Source organism: Amphiura filiformis, chromosome 5 (assembly GCF_039555335.1).
Source record: "Amphiura filiformis chromosome 5, Afil_fr2py, whole genome shotgun sequence".
In the NCBI taxonomy this organism is placed as follows: domain Eukaryota; kingdom Metazoa; phylum Echinodermata; class Ophiuroidea; order Amphilepidida; family Amphiuridae; genus Amphiura; species Amphiura filiformis.
Window position 1 is genome coordinate 24,040,821 of NC_092632.1, and position 21,893 is coordinate 24,062,713.

Here is a 21,893-nt window from a genome sequence, read left to right on the forward strand (position 1 = left end):
CTCATTCGATCAGGCTGAGTTCATATAGGAGTATACTATGTGAACTCAGCCTGATCGAATGTGCGTATTTCGTATAGCGATTAGCGAGTATAGGCATTATAGGTCAGTTTACCAATTTTCTTCGTCTAATCAAATGCTTGTAACTTTACTTCTTGAGGTCACATTGCATTCAATGAGGTGTCATAATGTGCAGAATTAGATAGTACCTTATTGCGAATACCGAGAATTGAAATACCTCAAGCTTTTAATCCGATATGCTGATTATCTATTTGTTTTCATGAATTGGAAGTCATTCTTTGATGTATTTCTGAGCTCAATCATTTCCAAATTACTGGAGCGTGAGGTCAGCATAGTATTTTATTAACAGAAGGTATTCTCTAAATTCATTTCCTAAGGCTGCGATCACATAGAAGTATACTGTATACGGTATACGGTATTCGCTATACGATACGCTCATTCGATCAGGCTGAGTTCACATAGGAGTATACTATGTAAACTCAGCCTGATCGAATGAGCGTATTTTCGTATAGCGAATAGTTCCTCTTATGTGACCCGGTACTATGAAATTACCTTGCTCGATTCAAGCTATACGCGTGCACCTGCAAAACGTGCACCGTATACCCGAATAGTATACTTCTATGTGATCGCAGCCTAATGTATGTGAGAATGATATGACATGATGAACATAGTCATTGATGCATCAGTTTTAAAATAGACTAGGCGGTTACCATATTTGGCGGTTCTCGGCAGGGCGCGATTACCAGGCTGATGGTGACATGCCCATATGACAGTTTTTACTAATTTGACCTCAGATGACCCCTGGCGACCCCAAAATGACCTTCCAAAAATTGGGCTCTAAATGTTGACTGTACCCACCAAGTTTCATGCCCATACGACAGTTTTGAGTAATTTGACCTCAGATGACCCTGGGTGATTTTGGATGACCCCAAAATGACCTGAACTTATAACTCTAAATGTTGACTGTACCCACCAAGTTTCATGCCCATAATGAGTTTTTACTAATTTGACCTCAGATGACCCGTGGTGACCTTGGATGACCCCAAAATGACCTTCAAAAAATGTTGCTCTAAATGTTGACTGTACCTACCAAGTTTCATGCCCATACGACACTTTTTAGTCATTTGACCTCAGATGACCCCAGGGAGGGGACCCCGGGGTCGGATGACTTAACGAACATAAACATCTTCTTGCCAGGACAGAACTACACCCACCCACCGAGTTTGAGCCCCGTACGACCTAGTTTTATGCCCATATGACAGTTTTTAGTCATTTGACCTCAGATGACCCCTGGGAGGGGGCCCCGGGGTCGGATTACTTAACGAACATAAACTTCTTCTTGCCAGGACAGAACTACACCCACCCACCGATTTTGAGCCCCGTAGAACCTACGACGGCCTCACATTAGCAGTCACAGACAAACCATAGACCATTTAAAACATGTTTTAAATGGTCTATGGACAAACAGACAAAACCTAAATCTACAGAATATATCCATTACTCGTCGATACTCGATAGAGCGCAAAATAAATAACTTAGAAACTTTTCGATGTCCTTTAATATGTTTCCATAGTTAGCCATCACTGGCCATGGTGATCTATTCTGTAGAACTGACCGGTGACTAAGTCCGCTTTATTGGGATGTCTATCGACTTATCGACGAGTAATGGTCCGCACTCCAATAAAACAATCAAATTTAGTTTTTGTTTACGTTAAGTGCAAAATATGAGTGCAATTGGTGGACTTACGATTATCCCGAGTTATTTGGGCGTTTTAGTGCACAAGGGGGAAATCTGCTATAGCGGGTATAAAGTCCTCTTGGTAGGACGAGGAGGAAGATTACGCTAGAGATTGACAAATAATGTAAATTAGGGAGTTTGGCGAATCTGTAACGATAAAAACTTTTACAATCTACATTATTTTGGGAAAATGTTTTTTGTGACGCAAAGGATAACGTTGTCCGACCCCAATAAATTTATTTATTTATTTATTTATTTATTACACTTTATCACTGGTATATACAATACTTATAATATAACATCAAAATATATTGAACATGAACATTCAAAAGTACATACAAAAAAAAAAGGAAGCAGATAAAATTTTGCACCAGTGAAAGGCAAGGACTAACAGGTGCAAAGCACCTCTAGGACAGTCCCACCAAAGATCAAAGTGATGAATATGATCTTTAATTTGTGGAAAAACAATATTAAACACAGCTCTTTCCATGATCTTACCACAAATGCACAGCAAGGAAACGGGCCGATAATTTTCCGCAAGTTGTTTGTCACCCTTCTAGTAAACAGGCACAACATTAGCTTATAACCATATGCTTGGTAGTTTCCCAGACAAAAGAGAACAATTAAATATGTGACAAAGGGGATGAACAATTTGAGAGGCACATTCTTTCAATAACCTTGGTGATATGCCATCAGGCCCAGTAGCTTTTGATGTGTCAAGACTGCATAGTATTTCCAAAACATCAGACTCCTCAATCTGAATACTACCAAGTAACTGGCGTTGAAACATAGGGATATCAGTTATCAGGTAATTCAATATCATCCATGGGTTTTGAACACACAGAATAAAAATATGAATTGAACAATTGCGCTTTATCACTGGCTTCAGATGCAGTACATTAATCACCCTTGATCAACTGTGGCAAAGTGCGGGATTGAGTTTTGGATCTGAAATAAGACCAATATCTCTTGGGATTAACAGCGATGGTAGCACCTAAACTGTCAATATAATCATTGTACTTATCCTGAATTAAATTCTTCAATCGATTACGCAACTTCCGAAATGATTCCCAAGCCTGCGGAGAGTCCGATTTTTTTGCTCTCCGCCATGCACTCTCCTTTTTGTTCCCTAGACGACGAATCTCAGAGTCAATCCATGCAGGAGCTGTGCAATCTTTTATCTTGACCTTAGAAATGTGCTTATTGATAATGTTCATAAAAATATCAGTGAAGTTATTCCATGACATGTCAACACTGGATGCATTTTATACACGACTAAAATCAGTCGAAGTAAGCTCAGATCTAATTGCACTGAAGTTTGCATTTTTAAAATTGTAAACAAACCGAGTGGCTGGCCTAAGTCTATTTATTTCTGTGTACACAACAAATTCCAACAAGACATGGTCAGTATGGGAGAACTCACTAGAAATTGAAATGTCAGAGATCTGATCATGTGTAGTAGAAAATATCAAATCAAGAATATTATCACACTTTTTCCTTGAAGGGTGTGTATCCATCCGAGTTAAATTAAATTATTGAGTTATTGGTGTCCATAAAATCCTGCTCTGGGACAGGAACACTTTGAGGAATAACATCTTTTGACACCCTTAAGGAATCGGATAGTATTTTTGTGGGACCTGAGAGCAAACAGACATATCGAATTGCATTTTGAATGAGAGGAATTTCCTTCTGATATCAAATAATTTTGATTCTTTGAAATTTGCGATATAATAAACATTTTATGGCCAATGATTAAAAATTGATATTTTTGAAATGCTACATTCCTCGAAGTAAATTGTATAAATCTAATGATATGTACTTAAAGTGTATGTAGCTGGGATGAAAAGTCGTCCATCATATGAAAACTTTGACCTTTTGTATTGAAGATATATATTTTTCCCCAAAACACCAAAAACGTGTAGGTCTTTTTGGGAAAAAATATAATGAACAGTGGAGGTATACAATACATAAAAAATAAATATTACACAAGAACACACGTACAGGAGATCATTACTGATGCTTAATCTTTCCCCCCAGCGTAATACAAGTAAAGTAGATAACGGGCTACGTATCATGCACCAGAACAAATAAACACATTGTGTTCGATCTCCTGTAGGGGTGTACTTGCGTAATATTTATTTATGTGTATTGTATACCTCAACTGCTCACATAGACCCAGTTTTAACCACCATTTATCAGTGGGAGCTGGTCGTGCGTTCGAATCCCGGCACATTCCGTCGCTTCTATTTCAAGTTGGGTTGTGTGCCGGTCGGAATTTGTGTTTATTTGTTGTCTTGTTTGGCCAGTTTCCCTAATCTATCATAAATGATTAAATTGCAAACACTTCCCATAATCTCTGTGACAACATCACTTGTGTCCAGAAGTGTGTATAGTCCTATCTCGAATTATGGTGTATGTAGTTAAAGGAAGTGTCCGGCAATCACAACATTATGTCTTATATACTAGAAAAATAATTATCAAGCACGAATCACATGGTTTTATTTAAAACAAACTCATATTAACCATAAAAATGAACGAAAACAGCCATCTCTCAACACGCGATATTCAAAATTCCCGCGCCGAAATTTCTAGAGCAATGACGTCATGGTTATTTGTGCTCATTTGTCGTCAGGCTTCATTGAATTATTGGGACGTCATTGCTCTAGACAATTTCGGCGCGGGAAATTTGAATATCGCATGTTGAGAGATGGTTGTTTTTATTCATTTTTATGGTTAATATGAGTTTGCTTAAAATAAAACCATGTGATTCATGCTTGATAATTATTTTTCTAACATATAAGACATAATGTTGTGATTGCCGGACACTTCCTTTAATATTTCCAGCGAAATTACAGTTATGAGTAACTCGTACAATTCCCCCCTTAATTATTTAAAGCGACACAAAGAAATAACACACTACAATATCTAAAACAGTATTATTCTAGATTTTATTAACATTTATACACCCAAACTTACACGATATTTTTATACACATCCTTAAAAAATCAGCATAATCAAAATACTTGATGTTCACTTCATAATATATTTAACATTTCCCATTATCAAGCAAGCTTTATGTACAAATCTTTCTATTCTTCTGAAAAACTTGCAGTTATAGCTGTGCAGAGCTCCATCGGGACTAACAATTTGAAAGAAAATTTATGATTATAGAATAGAGCGCATAAGTCATGTAACACAGATGAAAGAGTGAACGTCGTGAACTATTTTTGATTGTTACAAAATTGCAAGAATTTTAAAGTGATGTACAAAAGTAAATAAATAGTAAGCAGTGGAAAGGTAATATTTGGAATATAATGATCAACATTTATTTAAATTGTATATATATACATATATATATCAAAGAAATTTGTTTGAAAAACTGAAGTAGCTTTTATAAGAAGTTGAAAAGTGATAAAGGTAAAATTGATAACGGTTAGTCCGCTTAAATGTTACTCTCTCGCAAATTGATAACATATCATTTTCTTTCAAGTTAAGCTGGTTTTTTATCAATATTTACAGTTTACTAAGGTTAGTAAACATTGGAAAAATATTATTTTCTCAAAGCAATTAAATCTTTTTTACAATGCGTGCATAGACAATTTCAATTATGTTAGCCACGTGACTAAACCAAAAAAAAAAACATGCGTCTTTTGCATTTTAAACCATATACGGTATCACAACATAAAGGTTTAAACTGATCTTAACAAAACTTTGTCTTCTAGCAAGTCTACTTGCAGTTGAAGTCATAAGGTTATACAACAGAACATAAAACTAATACCGATTTGTTTTGGCTGAGATTAAAGAAGAAACTAGTAACTCCGGTCCAGAAAGTCCAACAAATTTGATCGGACACAATGTCAAAAACCACCATACAAAAAAATGGATTTATATTTTGTATAAATTTTGAGCAGATTTGTGAAGCGTGATGATAAGAAAGTGTTCTTTGTTTTGCTTTGATCATTTTAAATGAAATCGAAATCGTAAATTTAAGCTCCATATAAAAAAAAAAAATCAATTGAGCAATGTTTTATTTCCATGAAATATTTTCATAATCAACCCAAAATTCACTAGTTAAAGTGATCTGACGATAATTTTAGCCATCGGTGCCCCGATAGGTACCGATCGCTCATCGGTGCCCCGATAGGTACCGATGGCTCATCGGTGACCCGAAAGGTACCGATGGCTCATCGGTGCCCCGATAGGTACCGATGGCTCATCGGTGCCCCGATAGGTACCGATGGCTCATCGGTGCCCCGATAGGTACCGATGGCTCATTTAAATAATAAACGGTAGCACTATGCAAATTGGTATTATTATGCTCGATATAATTTATTACATCTCAAGGGTAGGATAGAAAAAGCCATCGGTCTATAATGACACCGATAGCGCTATTGACAAAACTGAACTTGATACTTTATGCAACTGGGAAGCAACTAGTAATAGCAGAAAAATGTGCTCTATTAACGGCTTCTACTATTATAGCGTCCCGCGTATATAGTATCATCAACAAACAGATCGGATTATGCCTCATTCATGTCCGTCGCGGTAATAGTGGTCCACAACACGTTATAATGTTTTAATAAATATTTACATCCAACTAATAGTTCACATGAAAGTCAATTTTGTCATGACAATTAATAGTTACAGTTATGTACAATTTTTATATTGTTCACAATGCATTGATAATTAAAAAAAGCATACAAATTAATAATAACTCTTAGTTACGTCATCTGTTTCTACAAATATTATAGATAATAAAAGAAAAAGACTTGTCTCCGTCGGTGACATTACCATTCGTACAACGTTGTTGTCAGTCTCGCACGTCAGTCACCTCAAAACAGTCTTGTAAAAATAGTCATTTCGACTTAGTATTTTACAATTGTTACATCTCCACTGTTGATTTTAACAAAACATTGAACATATTTTTTTCATATATTTATTGATGTACAGTTTGCAGCCTAGTATTTGCATGGTTTCTACAAGCCGCTGATAAAAGACTTTTGTCTGATCCAAAGACGGAATATTGGACAATTTTATAGACTATTGTCATTTACATCAAGTACAGTATTTTTCTCTGTGTTAACCTATTTTTCTATATTTACCTGTTTATTCGTCTATTATTAGACCCACAAGTAAGCTATTGTCCTGAGTAATTTCTTCTTGTGGGTCTATTAATAAGCTGACGAAATCGCATGTTTACAAAACACATAAAATCGTCATGAAATAAGTAATAAGTAAATAAATACCAACTTTTATGACCAACCCATGAACAAAGGTCAATTAACTATTCCGGTAATTCCGAAAAGAAACAAAAATTGTGTCCTCGTCGATACGAACATCACCAATGCGTACGCTAAACAATATAAGTTCGTATCGACGACGCCTCAAAAGGTATGTCCATGATTTGAGAAACACTCGTTCATAGAGGTCTTTTAACAGTACCATAATCCCATCAGTCAATTTAATACACAATGAACTGCAATGGAATGTTACACCTCACAGCTTACACCCTTACCGATGAGTTTCGGATATTAAAGAGCACATGACTTTGCATTCAAAAGCTCAAACGTGCCGACTAGGTAAAGGGACGCATGCGCATTGTGCATTCACTTCGCCTCTTAATTAAAACTCGTGACTGTATTTTTTGTTATAATCCTTATATATCCGCAAACAGGTTATACTCTAACTTGCCTTCTTGCGTCAAGCAACACGAACATAAAATGCTAATAGCTTTAAAAGCTATCAGCTATCAGTGTGCAAAATAAAAATGCCCATAATACCGTATCATAAGCTTCGATATGCCCATACGTAGTTCGTAGTTGATGGCTTTGTTATTGTCGGCTTTATCGGCTCTCATGGGATGAAAAACTAATTCGAAATAATACCAGTTATCACTTTATGAGTTAAAATATGTACTTCATAATTGGTCAAAGAGACATTGTGAATTGTCGACCTGTCTAGTCTATAGAAAGTATTGCAGGGCACCCTATTCCTTAACATTATGTGTTGCTTGTTTGCATACCCCGGGAAGCACCACTGTAAGGGATGTGTTTATGTTACGTGTATGAGAGGTCTTTTTTGTAGTCAAGACGAAGGTATCATTATTAAGCCTCATATCACTTATTTATTGTCGAATAAGTGCAGAGTAGGTTAGATATGAATATTAAATGTTAGACCAAAGTAGCTCAAAGTACATGTACTATACACCTGATCCGTGAACTTGTCTTTTTTAAAGACAAATTTTTGTTTGTTTTGGTTGCACTTGTCGGTGGGTGGGTGGGGGGGGGTGTATTTGTATGGTGAATGTGGGATGTGTCTTGGGTTGGGGTAGTATGAGTGTTTAGGGTGTTGTTTGATGTGTGTGGCGTGGTGGGGTTTGGTTTGTGGGTGGGTGTATGTATGTTTTAACCCTTTCTTGTTGAATTTTGATTTAGAGTAACACTAAATCCTTGTTTATATTTATATTTGATTGCTAAAATAATTGAACCTTGGCATCTTCAATCCTTAAAATACCTTAAAATACCGGATTATTTGTACGCATTCTCAAAATTTGATGCAACTCACTGGAGTTGCAAATGGCAAAATAGAAACCAAAACTTCTGAACCAAAGATCAATCATAATAAGTTTGTACGAGCCGTTTCGTATCAGTAAGCAAGAGTGCCAAAAATGGAACATAACGTCGGACGCATCACATACTGGTCTATCTCGAAAAACACGCATTTCGAGAAAATCGCAATTGAAAATCTTCGTATTAAGTTAACCTTTCTATAATTTAATTAAACTATGGATTTTAATGAAAGTGGTTTTAAATTAAAGCATATACTTAACAAATTTATTTAAGTGGAATCTTGAATTATATTTATGTATGCAGTATTGCTTAAAACTACACTAAAGTTGTAGTTCTGTATGTGAAATAGTTAATTTCCCGATATCGTATTTAAAGTGCGTTTCATACTGGTCTGTCTTGGGGGCTATCTCGATTTCGCGAACAATGATGTGACTTTAGACGCATCACATACTGGTCTATCTCGAGATAGACCAGTATGTAATGCACTTTCAATACGATATCGGGAAATTAACGATTTCACATACAGAACTACAACTTAAGTGTAGTTTTAAGCAATATTACATACGTAAATATAATTAAAGATTCCACTTAAATAAATCTGTTACGTATATGCTTTAATTCAAAACCACTTTCATGAAAATCCATAGTCTAATTAAATTATAAAAAGGTAAACTTAATACGAAGATTTTCAATTGCGATTTTCTAGATATGTGTGTTTTTTTCGAGATAGATCAGTATGTGAAAATACGTATTTTGAAAAAATCATAGATAGTTTAAATTAAACATTTTATATCTAATTATCTAGGAAAAATTGAGGTCTGTAATTTGTTGTATTGAAAGACCTCCGTAAAAAAGAACTATATACCAATTTTCTCAAAAAAGTCAAAAATTCAAGATAGACCAGTATGTGATGCACCCGACGATAAGTATTGCATATAAATATTTTCATAGGATGACTGCATTGCATTATCTCACATGTGGTAAGTCACGCGACCTGTCTAGTCTGCTGGGATAATGGGATACACGTGACCAAAACCGAAACCAAAGCCAAAACCCAAGAACAATGCAAAGGTATTTTATCTGTTCAACAAGATGCCAATGTGCAGTGCACAATCCAAAAAAGTAGCTCTGTGTTGAAATCTAATATAATGGAAAAGGAAGCTCGAGCGAACTGTTATAACCAATTGAAAACGCGCACTCACGATTCCGGTCACCTTATCAATCTGTATCACTACGTCGAAAAGATTGCTGGTGAATCTTAAATGGTCCAGAGTATCATCATCTGTAATTGCTAGAGCTTCTTTTTCCATACAATTATCATTCTGTTCAAAAGTTTTGTCTTACTATTCTCATTTATGTACCTTGTCCTTTTCTAAATTTATATTCCTTCCCTTAGTATGTCAGTACAACAGCAACAAAACGTTTTGCCCGAAGAAATGAAACATTAAAATTTCGTCACATCAGCTTTATAAACAGTTTGCTTCGACTATATTTATAAGTACGTATTTATAAATACGCACGTGACCACCTCTGCGCTGCCATAACAGCTTGTAGACAGTAAGTCTTGAAGTGACTGTCTACATAGCGGGTGGTCTTCCTGTACAATTGAATACAAAGGCGGTAAACAACACGAGACTACTGTGCAGCAAAATTGTCTATTTTGTTCAACATTGTGATTATTTTATAAACGTTTCCGTAGATAGTTTTTTTTTTTACGTCGGCAAATACTTTTAAAATGATGTTTTTGATAACATATTACAAATTCGGAATCATCCTATGTGTAATAATTTTGCTATTGAATTAATACTTAAATTTGGTGATATTTATCTAAAGAGTTCCTATCCTTTTCAATGGCATGAGGATTTGGTCATGCTTGCTGGTCTTGGTATGTCGTGCCCATGGGTCACGTGCGTATATATAAATACGTTTTTTATAAATATAGTCGAAGCATACTGATAAACGTAAAAATACATCTAACAGTTATACCTTAAATTCCTTCCCATTTGAATAACAGTTAAAGATACAGCAATGTATATAAAAAGCCCGTTACACCCAACAAAATATTACCATTTTCACCCTTATGTCTATGGCAGTGACGCCAGTTCGCAGCTTCAAATCGCTAGCGTTCCCTCAAAGCGCTGGCGTACACACGCACGCGCTTAAAGATGCCGGATAGATGCGGGCAAGAAGCAGTTGCCTCAACGCGTTGACATCACTGCCAAGTCAGGGCGAAATAGTTCAATAATGCTAACTATTGACTGGGTGACCTTGTTAATTGACCTTTTCGGTAAATCCCATAACCCTTTGCGAGCACACCTGAGAACTCGTCATTTTACGTCACGCCGACTTGCAATGCGCAGTAACGATGTTCGATAAACGATGTGCGCATCGGCGCAGCGCGGCGTGACGCAAAATGACGAGTTCTTAGGTGTACTCGCAAAGGGTTATGGGATTTACCGAAAAGGTCAATTGTTGTTATCACGTGATTTCCCGGTGGTACACCATGTAACAAGATGTTGCGGAAATTCGCCCATTCTACCGAATGAAACTATAACAAATGAAATACTTTCGGTGAAGATTGGTATGAGGCTTTCATTTGAGCAGGTGTTTCTCATTTCATAAACTTTGCTGTACCTTTAAACAAATATTTTTACATTTCACGTACTAAAACCTTCACACACTTTCTAAGCATTTCTTTAAAAAATAACATCAATTCGGTCGATGAACAATAAAATGCGCCTCCAGCGGTTGCTGGGGAGAGGCCAAAATACGCAGTGCATCATGGGAAAACGTCGACATCGGAATCCCGAAAACACATGAACATTACATATTGTCATTGTGTGTTTAAATGTCAATAGAAGAATTTCTAAAAAGCAAATTACAACTATAGTAGATCCATTGGGCTATTCCAATTGAAATCCACACTACCCCTGTGGAAGATTTAGCTAAAGTCTTCCACAGAGGGAGTAGGAGTTTCGAATAGAATAGACAATTGGGTAACTTCCATTTCAAATATTCACTCCAGTTGTGGAAGATATAGGTTTCAAGAGTATGGGTTTCAAATGATTAACCATGACCAATTACATTTAAAAACATACTCCCCTTTGGGAGATATTTCCCAAATCTTCCACAGGGGTAGTGTGAATTTCAACTGGAATAGCCCATTTTCTATCTATCGGTCACACGGAACCCTTCTTTGAGCTGTTTACAACATTATTATTATCACAGTATATCATACTCGCGTGAAAATCGAATGCTGGCTGGAACGGTGCTGTCGACCCTGGAGGTCAAACTGGCAAGAGCACGACCTCTGGTGGTCCATCGTATTGTGAATCGCGAGAATTGTATTGAGTACTGTTTGTTCGAAAACAATTATTAAATGTGTCATTTCTTCTGGCACAAACTTTCGTATTAAAGCTTTATCGTATTCAGATCTTACCTTGAAGATCTCAATTCCTTATTTCATAAGCAACCACAAGTAAAATAAGTAAAAATTAAAACAATGATGGTAAACCTTCCATAAAGCGTCAAAATTAGTCAAATCATTATCAAGTTGATCCAAAGGGTTGTGCTAAAATTGTCAATACTCAGTGCCAATAATATTTGTTGAGGGCATGATGCATGCAATTCAGTAGTCCAGTGTGCGTCAAACTTACAAACCAAGGAAACGTTTAAGGCAGAACGAGGAAGACTACATTTTCGTTTTTGTGTTGTGACTGTGAGCCCCAGTTTGCAGCATTTCTGTGGAAAAGAAATCCGCAGTTAGTTACGACTGTTTTAGTGTGTACCTGGTATTATTTTAAGTTCCAAGCTTTACATAAAAACGCGGAGTTTGGGTTTCTCTACCGGACGTCAGTTCCTTCCCATAATGCAATAGGCTTCTTGCATAACAATTGATACAGATGTCAGTCTTGATTACCTTTGTTTATACAATGGCAATATGCATATTACATTTTGGGAAGGAATGTCGGCAAAAAATTACTTCAGGCAAAGAAAAACAAAATCCGCGTATTTATGAAACGTTATAGTTGAAATAATTGATTTATGACAGACTTTTTGATTCGCATTTAAAGAAGTAAGAAGTTTGAATGGTAGATAGAGGCGTTATTAATAATGAAAGAAATAGTAAAATGGAAAAGAATTTTTGAAAGATCGCGGTTGGTCTTAAGTTCTAAATATTTGTGACGAAAGCTGAAGATCTTCTTAAGTAAAATCAGAAGAAATGTCAGCAACTGATCTATATCATGAAAGTTCGTTTTGTTGCGGAATGTTATTATCTGCAAATAATAGCAAAGTGATTCGTACACTCTCCAACACTTTCCCAAGAAAGACTGCTTTTAATAATGTGAAAATAAATTAAAAGAAAACCTGCATGGATAGCCACAGAGGAAATCTGAAACCATCATGTGTCGCACATTTGTACGAAAAACAGATTTTTATTTGATTTTTAGAGCAATATTATTAAAGAGAATTGTTATTGAACGAGCCATCTCTGGCTGCCGTGTGATTGGTCACCTGGGTCCACGTGATTCACACGGTAATCGTGCAGTTCAAATCCTTTTGTTAGACTCTCGTTACTTCTTGCAATATCAGATGACCGTTCACTTTCTGAGTGGCCACTGTGTGTTCGCAGACTATAACCACGGGAAAATCTTCTTGGAGCTCGCCATTTGACGCCCGTTCTTTTCTTGGATGGAAGGTGTGGGTTGTCAATCCGTAGAGACTTGGTTTTGTATATTTCTAGTTGTGTGTACAACCTCTTGAGTTCTTCCTGTTGCAATGAAACGGTAAACAAAAACCAATATTGTAAGTTAAAGCTGAACTCGCATTATGTTATTCAAATTACGTTATTTGAATACGAAAGTGTTTGTATCTATGTACTTGTGAACAAATGGATGGCCAAAAGCATCATAAAAACACTTAAAGATTATAATCCTACTCTATGCGTCCTAGATGCAATCAAGAATTTCACTACACCGCCTGATAAATGTTGCATTTTTCTCAAAAAATAACTACACACTAGTAACACATGTTATGTATATTATAGGGGCAGGTAATCCAATTACTTCACTGAAATTACAGTGATTCAAGACAAGTGGTTCATTATATGTATACTGTTAAGAAATGAGGTACATTCTAGCGGTACCTCTTTCTCTTTTTTTTTTTATCATAAATAACGTACCGCTTGTCTTCGGTCACTGAAATTTCAGTGTAGTAACTGCATTCCTTGCCCCTATAATATACATAACCTTTGTTGATACCAGTATGTTATTATTTTTTGAGAAAAATGCAAAAATAGTCACAAGTTTATTAAGGGGTGTAGTACCACCTTAAATCGACGAATTACAAGGGTCCGAAATCACAAACGGCCATCATCTTTCTTAGGGACCGCTCATTATTAATGTGGGAGGGGGGGCCGGGGAAAATGTAGGGGGGGTTATGTGATTTTCACTTTGACAAACCGGGGGGGTTATGTGATTTTATTTTTCCTGATAGGGGGGTCATGTGAAATTTAATAGTCATTCACTATTTTTTAATACCAAGAATCCTGGAAGGTCTCGCATACAGTAACAATATCAATCATACCATACATAATTGTCTAACTTGACTTATTCGCACAAAATTGTTCCCATTTTGCACCATATGTCACCATTTTAGCTTCAATTGGGCCAAAAAAATGTGCGCTTCGCGCGCATTTGTAGTTATAAACGTAGTCAACGGCCAAAATGTGCTGGATTCACTATACCAAGTTCAAGAAATATTTTCTTTTTCCTACCCCATCCCCCCAATGTCAAAAAAGAAATCTACGCCACTGCCACATGCTACACACACCTCTCACTCCTCACCACATGACCACCCCACCTCCACTGAAGCACACACCTATAAATTTTCTCATCAAAAGTAGGCTATAATGGGCATAGGGGTAGATCCCTGGGGATGGGTGGGGGGGGTTAAATTCCCCCCTATTTTGCCAGGGGGGTGGTCCATACAATCACATGTAGGCCTATGTGGGTTTCTGACCAAATTAACCTTATATTTGGCAATTTTAGTCACAAAATTGCAAATTTGTGTGCGCTTCGCGCGAATTTATTCCACTTTTGCATCATATTTCATCAATTCAGCTTCAAAATGGCAAAAATTTCCTCGAGCTGAGCGCACATTTGTACAGACCTACACTCATTTTGTTGCCAAAAAGAGCTGGATTCCATATGACTTCAAGAAATTGTTTCCCACCCCATCACCCCCAATGTCAAAATTCAAATCTCTGTGACTGAATTAATTAATGTTTAAGTTTGCTTGAAGGGGGGGGGGGGGTTATGTGATTTTGTTTGATTCAATAGGGGAGGTTACGTGAAATTGATTCATCGCAATAGGGGGGTTAGGTATTTTTCACCCATAAAGCTCAACATTCCTCCGGCCCCCCTCCCGCATTAATAATGAGCGGTCCCTTAGTCGCGTAAAATATTTCTGTACGTTTCGGACGTCTGGTCAATTTTAATTCGGGATTTTAGTCTACCGCAAAATTCTTAGACGTCTAATATTGCATCTTGGACGTCCAAGGTTAGGCATATGATGGTGATGGTGATATTAATGATGATGCTGAATGATGATGATGATGATGATAATGATGATGATGATGATGACGATGATGATGATGATGATGATGATGATGATGATGATGATGATGGTGATGATGATCATGATGATGATGATGATGACAACGACGATGATGATGCCGATGATTAAGAAACAATTGTGAGAATGTCGTTGTATATACAATTGAACTACCTGAATAAAAATAAATTGTAAATTGTGAAAACAGTGCTTGTGTTCGTCGGTGCAGCTTGCCTGTACCAGCCTTTATTTTACTGTCATGGCGCCCTCATATTTTGTCTGACCTTAATGTCCTGGCGGCCATATTTATTTTCATTTGTTGCATCGTAAAATAGCAATTCACGCAATGTTAACGAATACGTTTCAGAAACGAGTTTGGCATTTAAAATCAACTCGTACTGAAATTGGTGCTTCGCTTTTCTTGAATGTGTAAGAATTTGCGAACATGTTGTCAATTTAATTCTGTTCTGATGCTCTTAAAATAGTAGTAAAATACACACACATGCACCCCGGTTAACACTGTATATGGCAACTCAGTTTACACAAGTTAATGACGTGTACATTGTAATGCACAAAGAGTACTTTTTAATTTAAGGGATCGGTAACCCACCTTTGCACAGTATTTGGGTGGAGCCTGAGAGCACATCAGACACACCAAATTGCATTCTGAATACGGGGAACGTCCTTCTAATATTAAATAATTTTGATATTTTGAAATTCGCGATATAATACAAATTTTATGGCAACTTATTAAAAGTCCTCTGCACACTTAATAGATTTTCGCTTACCAATGTAGCCAAAGACACAACATATTATCCATTTTCAGGGACATAGGTCAATATATATAGACTATAAACATAACCGCAATCAGGAAAGTGAGAGCTCACATACAAGTAAACTAAAATAATATTATTATTAAAGCAGCTAGTTCATTGTCCAAGGGAATTTCAAGCCAATATTTTCATGAGAACATTTTGTGACCAAAATAGTATTTCCATGTATACTCCCCCATATACCATTAATGTGATCTGACCTTGCCATACTTTTCAATTCCTCTCATTGAGTTTATCGTCAATGTGATTTAAAAGTAGTCTTTCCACACTGCAAAATACTCACAATAAGCAGTCTATAATATCGAATTGATTAATTCGAATTAAACAATTCACTGATATTATTTGGGCAAGGAGTCCAATTACTACACCGAAATTTCAGTGACTCAATCCAAGCGGTTCAGTATATATGATAGGAAATGAGGTACATCCTAGCGGTACCTCATTTCTTATCATAAATAATGAACCGCTTGTCTTGGGTCACTGAAATTCCAGTGTAGTATTTGAATTCCTTGCCCCTATAATATACATAACTTTTGTTACCAGTGTGTTATTAGTTTTTGAGAAAAGTTCAAAAATAGTCACAAATTTATTGAAGGGTGTAGTACCCCCTTAACGTGATTATCTTTCTACTTTTATCAATAACAATTCGCCGTAGAAGTGACGTAATTATTCGGATTAACTACCATAGTAATAGATGAATACAATTTTGAATATATCGCCCTGGACTACAACGTTCACGCGGTACATATGCATTGAATCATAGATGTCAAAGAACGGCTGATCACTCGCACCTGTAAGATTAGTATCTTTGAAAAGAGCGGTATTGTATTCAATCTATGGTTGCAGACATACACAGGTGATTAGTGCAATCTATTCAAAATATTCATCTATTGCTATGGTAGTTAATCCGATTATTACGTCACTTTTACTGCGAATATTAAATGATATATGAATTAATATTTAAATGGAATTTCATTTACCATTTTTATACGTGAATCTATCTCTGTGTTTCTATGATGATCATATCATCGATATTCTCAATTTTGAAGCGAGTTTTAAGCAGGCTGAAAACCAATACAGAAGCAAAAAAAAAAATACACGCGAATCATGTGTGGGATGAGCATAATGTGGATACCATACACTTACCCTAACGTCTTCTGGATTCATGTTATGCGTATCAATATTATTCGTCTGACTAGCTGCTGTTGGCGGGCGACGAAACGATTGCCACTTATTTTCAAAGACCACTCGCGAGTTAACCCGGTCTCGGAATTGCTCGTCGTGGATCATTTTATGAACAACAAGCAACTGCAAGCAAAATAAGATAATAATGTTGTTTACACACGGAAATAGTAGTGGTCATAGTGGTATAAGCATTTGGTATTATAGTAACATAACATAGGGAAGTATCTTGGAACCATTTTACAATCATTTGTCATTTCTTTTTGTGACTATCGACTATTTTTTTAAGTTCAGTATTTAATGGTGGGTAACCTGATTGACATTCTCATCCCCCCACTTTACCTCATCAAAATGCTGATTTTGGTATCAGATGAAAGCTCATATTTTTCTCATAAACATATTGATATTTGGCGTTCCAAATCGGTATATTTCCAAAAAAATCATCAAAAAACTGTCGAATTAGACTAATTAGGCAGTTTTGTGATGATATCTTCGGAAATACACTAAGTTGGAACTTCTAATTTCAATAAGTTTATGAGAAAAATAGGGCCTTGAAATCAATATATTACATGATTATGATGATTATCATTAATAAACAAAATTGTAGACTACCAATATACGCTGTATAAATGTTGGTAATTCCATTAGGAATTAGTCACCATTACAAAAAACATTTACGTGTTCTTTTTGCATGAGTGCTTGAAAGGGATGACATTTTATGTTATACGTAAGTTTTAAAGAATTTGATTTTCCAAATATATCAGGTCACCTTCCTTTAAACTAAATGCTAAAAATAAAATCACAACGTTTTACGCCTATTTGCTTATTATTTCAGTTTCAATTATTGTTTTTTAATTATCTAACCTCATTCCTACTGAATCAATTTAAAGTCTAGTTAGAACAGAAAAGATCAACACATCTTTTGCAACAAAGATAATTTTGAATTAAACTATAGGAAAAATAACGAATTCTCGATCATGAGCCTGCGTCAGCATACTTTTCATAGAATAGCACGATCGCGCGAACTACATGACCGAACCTTTACCTTGCCTAGCAACGACCGTGTGGTTGGTCAATTCTCAAAAGCTGTGTTTGCGCCGTAATCGCCTTTCGTTGGGTTGGCTCTCATGATCGAGAATTGTTCACAGTTTACTTAGTGGCCAATTCATCATGCATTAAACGCGCAAGACCCGTGAAACACCTCAAATGGGCTGTTATGCACTTCTTTGTGGCTCATGGGAATAGGAGTGAAAATAAGAGTTAATAAAAGATTCGACTCGTAGGAAAATCTATAGCTACTTAGATTACTATTTACATCTGTTTTTTAAAGACTCTAGAGCATCCATTTGAGTGGACATCTTTGGGAACAAAGCTCTGTAAATGGCCTCAAGTAGTGGTCAAATAGTGTCCTCAATACAATATGTTTTTAACACAACATGTTTTTGTCACAGATACATCTTACTCATGACAATACCGTGAACCCGTGTTCTAAACTATTCAAACGCAGTCATACTTTAACTCATAATGTACACAGTTTCTTAATGGACTAATTGATACTTTAAATTAACTTTGAAATTACAAATGGAAGATCGATCGTCCAAGAACATAATAACAATTACTGAAAACAACCACAAATTGATTTATAATCATTCATGCCTAATGAGTCACCGATGGTCGTCAACAACGGGTGTAGCCAATTTTTTCATGTAACTTGTATTAGTCACATGACAAATTATTGTTTTCTCGTAAAAACAATAGACTAAATTTGCATGACAAACTCATCCAATGATAATCTACTACAGTACATGTATGTTCCTTAGTTTTATTCTATTCTATTCTTTTCAGCATTATAAATCATTTTCAGACTTACAATTATCATTCAATCTTACATTTGCATTATAATGACTTCTTATAATAATTAGTCAAATAAGACACTTTTCATGAATTATTAATATCTTCAATGAAGCGGATATTATTACCTTTGGTAAAAATATCAAGGACACCATAACTGTAGTAGTAAGTTGTGAACGAAGAAAGTACATTAGAAACATCCAATCAGGTGCAATGGTTTCCAGTACAAAGTGCCTAGCAAATGGAAAGAAGAGAGAAAAAAAAGAAAAGCAGTGTCAAATTCTCCGTGGTAAATGATATTTTATTTTAACACAAAGATGCAAACTCGTAAGTACAAAATTGATCAATAATGTCATTAGATACAATAACGGTTTAATAATTGTGAAATGAACGCTTACAATATAGTCTGCAATCATAAATTTGTAGGGTGCCAAAAGATTAATCAATCTACTTAATTTTCATATTGATTAAAGTAAAAGACATTTGGAACTGCTTGAACTACTATCACTCGTATATTACCCTCGTCCTATGGAGTTGTACCCCGGAGTTATACCCACAAGGGTTTTCATCCGGCATACTAAACTGCTTGCGTTTATACCCAATGACTTTAGTTAATTGTAGATCCATCCAGCGCTCGTTTTAGGGGTGGTGCAATAATTATGTGTACCCTGGGGGTGAATTATAGGGGGGCAAAGATTTTTGGCAGGCCAAAAGGGGGGGCAAGCATTTTTGGCAGGTCGAAAGGGGGTCAAGCGATTTTGGCAGGTCAAAGGGGGGCAAGCAATTTTTGGCACAGATATTTTGGGCACCGTTTCTATATTACGCCCTAAAAAGGCATAGGAAAACGTTACGAACACGTTCAAATATGCACAATTTCCTGCTCGCTGCGCTCGCATTATATGTTAAGACAATTTAAGGTTTTAAATTCGGGTTCCCCAAAATCTTGCATGTGTAAGGGGGGCAAAGATTTTTGGCACGTCAAAGGGGGCAACGGTTTTTGGCACGTCGAAAGGGGGGGCAAATGTTTTTGGCACGGCCAAAGGGGGGCAAGCAATTTTGGCAGACCATTTTGAGAATTCACCCCGGGGTACACATAATTATTGCACCACCCCTTAGTACTGCACATAACTAACCCCGGGAATTAACCACCTTACACGGGGTCAAGGCCGACCATTACCAGTCTCTCCGGCACTCACAGCAGTAACACATGGGTGTGTTACTGGTGCAAGTGGCATGTTTAGGTGATGTTACCTGCAGCAGTGACATATGAACAGTCTCTGCAATTCACACCTATTGGAGCTAAATGACAATATGCATCATGTCAGTAAGTGACTGTTGTGTGTCTGGATGAAGAGAATAGTATTTCCCCAAGTAAACATAGGACACTGACCAAGGTCAGATGTAAAGTGTTGAAAACAGTCATAATTGGGTGTGATAATGCTCCTCTTTGGGGTCTATTACATCATTTAGAAATCAAATGATTGTAATTGTATCTGGATAATCTGTTACCTTGGTACTTTGAGATCATGTTTACATAGTTAATTTCTTTGCGACTCTCATTTCTGTAGGTGCGACGGCCAATTGAAAAGAAGAAGTTATGGCCAATACGGTATTTTACAAGTGTTACTTGGTAGGGTAACACTCTTGGCAGCCATGTTTTTTAATGGTTTTAGATGTTACTGCATGCAGTAACATTGTAAAATGTGACCTCAATTGACCTCATTTGAAGGGCGCCGCCAAGATATGGACTGGTGTGTGTTACTTGTAGCAGTAACAAAAGTGTGTCACTGCTGTAAGTGCTGGGAGAGACTGATATACAGACAACCCACATAGTCAGTAAAAAAAAGGTTATGAACTTTTTTACACTTGGTAGTTAGGTTCAAATAGTAATTTCTCATTATTTAGCAGAATGTATAGGGCGCACACCACTAAATAATCTTCCCATTGAAACACGTGTAAAAACACCGGTTTTCTTTGCTCATTTTGAGGCCTTTTGGGCTCGTTTTAAAATATTTTATGATGACCAGTCGATTGCAAATCGATGAAAGTTTAACATATGTTTCAATGTATGGGGTTCTTCCATCTCGTTTTCCCGCTAGGAGGCCGCGAACAGCGCCCTCACTGTTTTTGACATGCTCTCAAGACTGCAAACCCGATTCTGCCAGTTTTTAATTCGCGGACCTATTTTCTCAATAATTATAAAATGCGACTTTTTGGCGACTCAAATTTATGTATAGGCTTTACACTTTAATTTAAGCTATAATTCGCCACTCTTTCTGATTAATAAGTCTAAAGACCAGCCCAAAATACCTCAAAAAGTTTCTGTTTTTACCGGAACTCATTAGGGTTACACAAATGGCGCATTGATTTAGTGGTGTGCCCCTTCAAGAAATAATGATGTTCATAAAATCGAATTTTTTTATATTTTTCTTGAAATGTAAAATGTTTTGAGTAAAACGCTCAAGGTTTGAGTGCTCTGTGACATCAACATCAAGAGAAATGTCCTATCAAAGATGCATAAAAAAAAAAAAAAATGTGCACATTTTCAACATTTTGACCATTTGTGCTTATTTCCCAACATTTGCATTAAATACCAATTCTCAACATATAGTGTTTGTCCGTTTGTCTGCTAAAAACCGCTTTAAAATGAAAAGAAATTAGGTTTCATAATGGCAAAGGTCTATATATTAATGATTTTACAACAATCACCCCCCTTATAAAATAATTAAGATTTGAGAGGTTTAAAGACTTGTGCCGATTTGTCACCTTAAGACAATTTTGCTTCAAATCTGAGAAATCTTAGTAGTCTCACAATTTTTGACAGTTTCTTTAACTTCGAAGGCCTCTGAGAGAATAAACTTAGCGCGACTTGCATCTAAAACGCATTAAATATATTCACTAACATAAAAACTATCTATTAAAATTTAAAAAACGCAATTTAATCGACAGAAAACTTCAATTTTGGCTGAATCTCTCAGGAGCACGATTTTACGCCTAGGCCTTTCGAAGGGCGCACACCACTAAATAATCTTCCCATTGAAACACGTGTAAAAACACCGGTTTTCTTTGCTCATTTTGAGGCCTTTT

General features: G+C 36.3%; 1 protein-coding gene across 1 annotated transcript in view; it reads right to left on the reverse strand.

The window, feature by feature from the left end:
- Positions 1–9,253: 9,253 nt before the first annotated feature.
- Positions 9,254–21,893, reverse strand: part of LOC140152833 (metabotropic glycine receptor-like) — a 132,636-nt gene continuing 119,996 nt past the window's right edge. The window contains exons 7-10 of the mRNA XM_072175348.1: positions 18,935–19,040; positions 16,920–17,081; positions 12,841–13,096; positions 9,254–12,066 (exon numbers count right to left, since the gene is read on the reverse strand). Coding sequence (XP_072031449.1) covers positions 12,017–12,066; positions 12,841–13,096; positions 16,920–17,081; positions 18,935–19,040 — 574 coding nt within the window. The 3' untranslated portion in view covers positions 9,254–12,016. The remainder of the gene's footprint in view (positions 12,067–12,840; positions 13,097–16,919; positions 17,082–18,934; positions 19,041–21,893) is intronic.